At 45.8% G+C, this 9,543-nt stretch overlaps 1 protein-coding gene across 2 annotated transcripts in view; it reads right to left on the bottom strand.

Moving 5' to 3' along the window:
- Positions 1-1,038: 1,038 nt before the first annotated feature.
- Positions 1,039-9,543, bottom strand: part of LSP1 (lymphocyte specific protein 1) — a 39,808-nt gene continuing 31,303 nt past the window's right edge. For both annotated transcript variants that reach the window (XM_051804080.1, XM_051804081.1), the window contains exons 4-10: positions 8,060-8,255; positions 6,959-7,081; positions 3,698-3,741; positions 3,443-3,524; positions 2,915-3,055; positions 2,042-2,122; positions 1,039-1,153 (exon numbers count right to left, since the gene is read on the bottom strand). In XM_051804080.1, coding sequence (XP_051660040.1) covers positions 1,064-1,153; positions 2,042-2,122; positions 2,915-3,055; positions 3,443-3,524; positions 3,698-3,741; positions 6,959-7,081; positions 8,060-8,255 — 757 coding nt within the window. In that variant the 3' untranslated portion in view covers positions 1,039-1,063. The remainder of the gene's footprint in view (positions 1,154-2,041; positions 2,123-2,914; positions 3,056-3,442; positions 3,525-3,697; positions 3,742-6,958; positions 7,082-8,059; positions 8,256-9,543) is intronic.

Here is a 9,543-nt window from a genome sequence, read left to right as displayed (position 1 = left end):
GGCTTCTCCTCCAAATGGGCACTAAAAAACAAAACAAACAAAACAATATGCTGCACTCAGAAGTCATCTCCTTAAGGGGGGGAGGGGAAGGAAGGGAAGGAACACAGGTCCCAGAAGAATTCAGAAACAAAAGGTGTTTTGTAGCAGACAGAGCTATTTATAAGCTTGGCTAAGAAATAAAGCTTCTTTTTTATAGTAGCAAAAAGAGAGAATGAGCTTGTTTTCACCCTCAACAACTTCCTCTCCACTCATTGTGCCAGATGCTGCCCAGTTGGATCCAACTGGTTATCACCTCCCTCTACACTATTCTTCCTTATTGATGCAATCCACTATCATCCACTCAAGATAACAGCAGGGTGTCTAGGAGCACAAACACAATAGGAACATGAGATCCAAAAGCTATTTCAAGAGAGCACAGACACAGTAACCCAGCCCTGCCTTCCCCTTGCTGCACATCAGAGAGTAGTTCTTTCTGCTCTGTTGGTCTACCCAGCACAACAGCTGCTCACATCCTCCCTGCTACAACCTTATTATCGACTCGTTCCAAGAGGCTACTGGAGCCATGAAAAGTTTTCCCCATAATTAATTCAGTAAATCTGGGAATTAGACCCCAGAAACACTTGAATTTCAGAAGTACATCAGCCCCATGCTCAGACAGAATGACCTCCAAATATCTACTTCTCCTTGCGACATAAGAGAGCATGAAAAAAGAGAGCTTATTGAGACTGTTCCTTTGAACTAGCAAAGGCAAACACATCTTCACCCAAACAGCAGCAGCTAAGGGACTTATCCTGAAGTTTAAACTAACACAGGTATCCAGCTTCCTATCAGTATCAGAAAGTCAGAGGCAAAAACAAACCCCTGCTATGTACCCACACTGTTCCAGCTCAGACAGTCAGGCCCAGAGGAAGCAAGGCTCCAGATGTTCCCATACAGGACCTTCCAATTCACCCAAAGTGCAGCTGGCAGAAATAACCCAACATCCTGCCAGAAGAGTCCAGGACTTTGTTACACAGTGCAAGGTCATATCCCACCTACCTGGTTAATGAGTTCTCCAGGCATACTATTGCTCTGCAGTGTCATCTATCAACGCCTTCTTGTACTGGCCATGGCCTGTTGCAACAAATTTATACTTTTTGCCAGAAGGAACGGACTGAACAGGAGAGAAAGAAAGAGCCAAAGTCAGCATTTTTCTCCATTAAATAGACAGTCAAGATCAAATAACTGAAGCCAGATGAGTATATGATACAGTTGTTTTTAATACCAGAAGTCTTGGAGACAGCCTGCTCTGTACTCCCTTCTGGCCCCTTCCACACAAGTTCTTTGCACAGATCCATCATCACTTTCTATAAGCACAGGATAACACAGCAAGCACAGGATGTGTAATAGGAAAGAGAAGATGCAATGCCAGGCATTGTGAGGGAAGACTCACCTCAGAGCCCAGACCCCCAAGCCAGGGTTGCTTTTACCCATGGCAAAAATTGGTTTTATTTACCATATACTGGCAGCTCCAAGCCAGGAACTGACAAGATACTTTGATTTTCCTCTCCCAGCCTGGAGAGTTTGAGCAGTTGCTCCTTGATGCATTTTAAAAGACATTTCTACAAACATTCCCACAAAATCCCAGATCCATCTGCAGATGTTGATACTGCCTTAGGTTCAGTTCCACTTAGTTTTGCATGTTTTGTTTACTTGCAATACTAAAAAACATAACAAGAGCAAAGTAACTCAACATTTGCAGTTCCATTGGAGCTAGAAGGCTGAGACTCCCAGCTCATGGGCTGAGAACAAGCTGTTCAAGAGACCTTACAGCATTACTGGATATAAAGCTAATTTTTGCCCCCATTTTCACTAGGGCTGAAGCAATAGTATTTCACTGTTAGGAAGAGCTCTTAGATATGCAATTGCTTTGATAGGTACAGGTAGCCCTTGTCCCTGTAGAACATCATCATCTTCTCAATACCTCCAATCCAGCCAAGTGCTCCAGCCAAGTGTTTTTCAGCAGAGCAAGTGCTCTCAATACTCACAGACAGTAGCTCACCTTGATATTGCTCTCAGGTTTGGGATTGCCCTTCTGTTCCCAAAGACTTCTTTTACTCACGATGTCTCCAGCCACGATATCCTGAGAAGATGATGTTCTCATTACCCTTCACTGCTAATGCTGCTGTACGTGCCTCTGTTCGTGTCCATTTCAAACCCACACATCTGACCTCCTTTTTTATTTATATCACATCATCTGACCTATAACAGCTGCAGCTAAAACCTATGATCTTGAAAACTTCTTCCTGTTCCCAGTATATATCCTATGTTTTCCTCTAAGTCTCTTCAATGAGAGTCTGAATCAGTTCCATGATGTTTATTTTCTTAAGTTTGCTAACTATTTAGGACACATTACCATCAAAGCTTCTTGAGTGGAAAGAATTTTGCTCACATATACACAGATTTGCAACCAATGTGTTACAGAATCAGCCTCAATCACAACAACCAGAAAGTGAAGTCATTTAGAGCAATACATAATATTGTATGCGTTTTCCAAATTTACAAGATTTATCACCTTGGTACTAGATCAACTTTGTGCTCAAACAACTGGAGCTCAGCCCAAGCCCCTGCAGAAGACAGATGCATTCTCCCCACCAGCCAATTTTATTCCCATTTCAAGTTGGAGCCTCAACCAGCATCACAGAGGCTTTCCCAGCTGCACCACCAAGGGACAACTGGGGACCCTAACACAGACAAATTGAATCTCCAAGGTAAGAGGCCTCGCAACCTGGTAGAAGAGATTGAATCTCTTGGGAGGTGTTGGGCACCATGAACGAGCCACACCAACAGGCTAACACAGGAGCAATGCACATTGTGCCCAGGGGCCAGTCCCTCGCCTCCTGCACAAGCAAGGCAAGTCCTCCACGTGCCATACCTTACAAGCAGAGGGCTTCACAGCAGACTGAGTTGTGACTTCCCCAGACTCCCAGAGGCTTTTTGTGCTGGCTACCATCATGCTTGTGGTGGGAAGGTCAAGAGAGGGCTGCCGGACAGGTTTTGGAGCCTTTGTGGATGTCTGGAAAACAAATGGAGACACATCACCATTAAAGAGTGTGCTTTTACTTTTTTTTTTTTAACCCCTGTAATTAAAGGTCCTCAGGGATGAGGGGCTATGAAAGGAGACTTGTAGAGTCTAACTAGTTCCTGTCAGAAACTTCCATCCTTTTAGAAGGGAACATAAGGAAACAAGGATGGGACAGCTTGCTAAAAAAAAAAAAAAAAAAAAAAAAGACTACTTTGTGCTGTGGAGGGAGATACAGACAGGAGCAAGCAGCACTCCCATCCAGAGGAGACAATTTAGTTGTCATCTCCCAGATGGTAAAGCTAAGAGGCACGGGAGGAGAGCAACACCAGGAAAGGGGGCTCCTTGGAGGGTGGGGACAGAGACAACACAGCAGCCCACCTCAATAGCCTGTGTGTACTGCTCCAGCCTGTCATCAATCTTTGACACAGGGAGGGGAGGCTGAGTCTTCTTTATGCTGTTACTGCAGAGCAGAGGAGAGAAAAGGATTAATGTGTTCCCCCAGCACTTCAAGCAGAAGGAAGAACTTCAGGGGCCACAGGCAGCCTGTCACTTCTGCCCTTCCCCACAGCAGGACCTGCTGGTATCCTCCATTTGCAGTGACCTGCTTTACCCTGAGGTCAACCCTAGAAATACCTTTTCTGTATTGAGCGGTTCAGCGACTCAGTTCTGTCCGTGATCTGAAGTGGGAGAAAAAAAGACAAAGATATTACTTTTTTCTATGGACCCCAGATGAATGTAGTCACCCCAGAAGACCATTTTCTTTTCACTGATCCCTCACCCGTATTTTGGTTAAAAATGCCTCGCTCAGTCCCATGTTCCCATGCTGCTGAGAGACAGTGAGCATTCCCTTTCCTCCTTCTTTCCACGGCAGGTGAGCAGAATCCCAACCAGTTTCAGGGGCAAACCAACAATGTGCAGCTTAACTGACAGCTGAAGCAACAACCAAGACCGTTTTCTCTACTCACTCTGATCAGGAGCAAGTTTCTCCCAGACACTTGATTCCCTGGTCAGACACAACAGGGAAAGTGGCAAATGTGGAAAGACAAGGGGGGAAAATAGAGGTACTGCCAGCTACATGGAAGAAAAGCCAAGCATGGGAGCAGCACAGGCATGAGTTAGATCAGCTTAGACCAGAGAAGAACACAGACAGGGCAAGTCAGCACATGGAGCCACCTGCAAGGCAGCTCTTCATGTCAAGCCATCAGGAAAGAGTTTTGCACCAGATGCTCCTGTGCAATAACTCTTTGGCCAAGACAGGAAGGCAAGCAAGCACTTCACAACCACTGCAGGAAAGGAAAGCCCAAATGTTGCTAAACATCACAACTTTTTCATGCCCCAGAAAACAATCATACAGAGAGAAAAATCACCTTGAAGTCAAAGGGGAAGCTTTCTTAACACCAGCTCCCACAGAGTCAAGGAGCAGCAACCAAGTAACAAGGAGCCTTCTCCCCCTGTAAAACTGCTGCCTGTGCCACAGGAAACATCACCTACCAAGTTAGCAGATAAAAAACAGCACTGAATGATCCTTTTAAGATGCTTTCAGGAAATCAGTGCTAAATTCTAGCTAAACAGAAGACAAGACAGTGTCACATAGAGGACACATTTACCGGCTGTGCCAAAGAGCAGAAGGCCTATTAGAGAACAACTAAACAGTGCAACCCTGGCTAATAGAGATGACATGGGGAGAGCCACTCTGCAGGGTCCCAACACAGCAGCACGAGAGAAGCCCATAAGCCAGCTCTTTCTGCCAGGCAGGCTGCCTGCCTGCTACCAGTTCACTCCTTTCCTTGGTGTTAAAGGAAGTGATGCTGGCCTCTGAGCCGTGACTTCAGACTGGACTGACCATCCAGCTCATTGATGGGCAGGCTGCTACCTCATGGTGCATAACAGTAACCTGAAAGGGCAACCTGGCAGATCCCTGCCCATGTCTCTGCTTCTCAACCACAAGTACATATCAATAGCAAAAAGCCTTGAGAGGCGCAAACCACCCACAGGGGCTTCTGAAAGGTTGTAAATGAGCATCAGGTTAAACAGGGGTTTTCTAGAGGGGCTTAGAAAAAGCTATAAGTGACAGTATATCCCAGCATGACAGTCTAGGTCGGAACAAACTTTCACTATGCTATTTGGAGACCACCTCCCCCTACCCTGTATGGCAATTCCTTGCAGCAAGAGTTGTGTATTTCTCTGGTCCAAAGCACTTTCTGTAGGCCAAAAGAAACCACAGTTGTTTACTCAGCCAACCTCAAAGCTCGTGGCTCACAAGCAGCCTGGGACAAAACAGGACTGGTACAAGGCTTCCCCCTTTCCACCATACACCTATTCAGCCCCTCAGGCCACGGTGGCCCTCTGAGCCCTGGACACCCCAACCAATCACACTGCAATCCAACATCAGCCCACCCCAGATGTGTACCTAGCCTCCACCAGCCACAGCTGGCAAGGGAACACACTGCTGACTGCAGATGCTTTTGTCTTTCCACTACAAGCAGGGTTTCTGTTGAGCTTCCTGTGCCAAAACACCTTGGTGGTCAACGTGTTTAGTTCTTAGTGGTCACAAAGCCCTGCTGGCTAGGGTGTAAAGATCATCCTTCCTTTGGAAAGATTCCAAGTTCAGATTTTTCCTGAACAGCTTTACATCCAGCTTGGCGTAGGGGTGAGCTCTGACATCATCATCATAAAACACAGACTGTATTTCTAAAAACCTTTCCCTGGGTTAATCCAAGCAGCAGCAGTTAAGCTGAGGTTAAGAAGTTATGTGTGTTTTGGGGTTGTAATGACAGAAGTTTCATAAAAGTTGCTGAAAGTGTTTCCCACATTTCCCCACCAGTCCCATTCCAGGAATACGCTTTGGCTACCCCCACCCCACTTTTCAAACCTTACATAGCCTGCATCCAAACCCACCCTGTCTCCCCTCGTTTTATTTAAAAAGGTTTATAAAATTTAAAAACCTATTTAAAAACCTTTATAAAAAAGGTTTCTCCATTAAGAGCAAGAATCTGATGGTTGTAGATGATGAAACCTTCCTCTTGCAATCTATTTACTGATGAAAAAAAGTGCTCAAACAATCATCCCTAGCCAGGAAATGCTGACTAAGCAGCAAATAGCACAGATCTAAATGCAAAAAAAAAACAAAGATAATACCAACAGAAGATTAACAGGCTACACAGACTCCTCACTGTTTCCCTCACTGCTACAATCAAAAAGCTTAGGGCTTACAAAGACAAAAGAACATTCAGTGCAGAATCGCTTATCTGTATCTATTGTATTTAAAAGCACTCGCACAGAACTGAGAATCTATAGGAAATGCAATGTAAGTCACAAGGTGCAAGTCAGGTGGCGCTAATAACAGAAGCTTCACAAGAGCATCAGTGCAGACAGATGTGATTGGGAAGGACACGATGCTTCAGAGATCAGGAATTCCAGTTTGTTTAAACAATTTAAGTCATACATTTTACTCCAAGAAAGATAGAGAAATGCTAGTGTTTCAGTTACTGGGGCTTTTTGTGGTTTTTTTTTTTTTGGAAGGGAAATTTCATTTTCTGATTGAGTTCTTGTATAGCTTTTAACCAAATTCACAAGTTGAAAGCACAGACATCTTTCTCAGTATTACAATATTCCCTGGAGTCCTCAATGAACTTCAGACTTTCACAGTGATTGCCAAACACAGAGATTGTTACAGCCTTCAACAGCTCAAACAGGCAAAGTAGGAGGAGAGAAGGTGGACAACCATGGAAGATGAAGCAAACTGCTCGAGTGGTTAGTCCCAGCCTGTAGCAGGACAGATAACACGATTCACACCCCACATTGCCATAAGGCTGGGATCATTCTCCTCATCATTAGTTAGGTGCTCTATTACAATAGTTGCTGTGCCTCCAGAGGGGCCCCAAGAACACAAACCTTCGTGGAGCACACTGCAGTGTGGTCAGAGCACAGCTCCTCCTCTTCCAGGTTGGTAAGGCTTGGGGCCTTCTGGCGTTTCTCCGGTGTTTCTTCTTCCTCATTTCTTCTTCTCTTCTTTTCCTGAGTGCAGAAAATTAACAAGCCAGGAAGTGAGATGGTCAAACTGCTTATTATGCAACAACAGTGATTTTTCCTGTCTCCCAGGCTTCCTGCTTTTCACTAAACAAACATGAAAGTGCAGAAACTTTGAGTTCATATAATCTGATTTGGAAACATTCAGGAAGAAGCTCATGTATCATTTGGAAGGGAGGGCAGAAATCACAAATTTTGCAGGTTCAAGGTTCCCAAATGGTATGAATAGGAGTCCTTGTGCCAGTTAATACAGACTTCTTACTCGACTGAGATAAGAAACCATGAATTTCTCATTCAGAGGCCACAAGGAGAGAGAGAGAAGCTGCCCTTAGAATGAAGGGCTGGAAGAGTCACACACAGTTCAGATGCAAAAATCATACCAGCCTCAGACAAAATCCTCAATTAAAATCCATTTAGAACAAATGACATTTAAAGCTCAGCCACCCTAATGGACTTGCACACCACTCAAGTTCCAGCTTTGTCTCTGTCTCTCCTTAAACAGAAATTATCAGAGCAATGAAAGAAAACCTCAGTTGGGAGCAACACAAGACTAAGAGATCTATCAAGACAAAGTGCTACAAAAATGTGACAAAGGCTGGTGAGAGAAAAACAAGCAGTACAATTTAGATTTGAGTTCTCCTTTAAAACTATTCACTGCCCTGAAAACCACAGAAGTAGCTTTCCCCCTCAATATTGCAGGGACATGGCAAAACCACCACAAACTCTGGCAGCAAACACACCACCCTCACAAAAGGGCAGAGCCTGCCTGCAGTGACTCCAAGAAGGCACATAGGTAAGAGTAGCACAAGCCCCAAGTTACACCACAAAAGCATATCTAACCCTCTAATGGCTCAGCACCCAGCAGCATAAGCAGCAATGGTGAACTAAGATCCGGGAGAGCAGCCCCTGTACCAGTTCTCCCACCAGTCCTCTGGAAGAAAGAAAGTCAGCTCCTCCTGATCCCACCTCTTGCTTGGTTTGCTCCCCTTCCTCCTGCTCTTGGGCCTGTTCTTCCTCCTGACACAACCTTTCTTCCTCTTTGATAACCGCATTCTCCTCCCGGATCTCCTCCGGGCTTTCCCGATCCAGCTGAAGCTGCTCCAGTTTGCCTTCTGCTTCCCTCACACCACCATCCTCTTCTTCATAAGACTGTCGTGGAGACCTAGAGGTGGGGAAGAGATCAAAGAAGAAAAACACATCATTATAGGCCTACAGACACCATCAGGTACCTCAGACCTCTAGAAATCCAGTTTTACCACTTCCCCAAGCCTACAGTTTGTTGGGTATTCTACACCAGGGCTCACAGCCCAACATAACAGGCACTCAGATGTAACAGCAGTCATGTCATACTCCCACACTTCAAATGTCCAAGACTCAGCTCAGCTAAGAGCTGTGGCAGAGCTGAAGGTATCTGCACATTACCAGCATCACGATGGGCAAGACCCACGGGAAAGCAGAGAGCTGCCCTCTGCTCAGACCCCTGGCAGAGGGCAGCTGCTCAGACCACTGCCACCATGATGTGGTGTTGGCTCAATTCCGTGCTTGGCTACAGTTAAAATCCCAGGTGAACCAGCATGTCCTGCGGTCCTGCACCCAGGACACAGATCGGATGCTGTCCCCACAATTCCCAGCATCAATTCAATGTGGGGCACCAAACACAACCCTTCTCTGCCTAAACTCATCTTCCATGTTAACAGTCTTTTGCTGGAGGAGGATCCAACCAACAACACATGGACATGCTTCTCAAGATTCCCCTTTTCTCTAGTTGAAACTAAACTGCAGGGCAAGGCTGCACAGCCTTGAATGAAAAACCTGGAGGCTTTTCATTTGCAAGACACAGTGCTTCGCAAGCAGCGCTATATCTACACTTGATCCCAAGCCCCAGTTTTGCTCACTAGACTAAATTACACCTCTACTCACATTCCTCATCTCATAGCCCAGCAAAACACAGGAGTTCCACAGCAGATGGGGTTACCCCTTGGTTTAGGGGTTCAGGAAAAAAAAAAAAAAAAAAAAAATCAATCAGGTTTGTACAACAGAATTCCTTCAGGTCTCCGAGGTTTCAAGAGGAGACCTAGGAGTATGTTTATGCAATCACTGTGCAAAAGCAGAGCAGCCCATGCCTTTGGGCACAGGGGCAGTGGGAATACAGAACCCCAGAACTACCCCTGGCTCACAACCATGCCGTCTAGCTGTCCTCTGGCTGGGGAAAGTTTTCTCCTCCCACCCATTTCTTGGAAAATCACCTGGCTTGTGAGAGCAAGGCTAGAGAGCTGACTAGCAGGCAGCTGCCAAAGGGCAAGGCTGACTCACCACTTCTGCCTCACCAGCCAGTACCAAAACACAAAAACAAGTTCAAGCAAGACCTTTCCACCCACCCCCTTGCTGCTGGGAAGGCAGCTCACAGGTCAGCCACCATCCAACCCTCCACACTGACCACATGGGGAAAA

This window comes from Manacus candei, unplaced genomic scaffold (assembly GCF_025592945.1).
Source record: "Manacus candei isolate 608988 ecotype Guabito, Panama unplaced genomic scaffold, ASM2559294v1 h1tg000060l, whole genome shotgun sequence".
NCBI lineage: Eukaryota > Metazoa > Chordata > Aves > Passeriformes > Pipridae > Manacus > Manacus candei.
The sequence above is the reverse complement of the archived record's forward strand: the minus strand, read 5'-3'. Positions and strand labels throughout refer to the sequence as shown.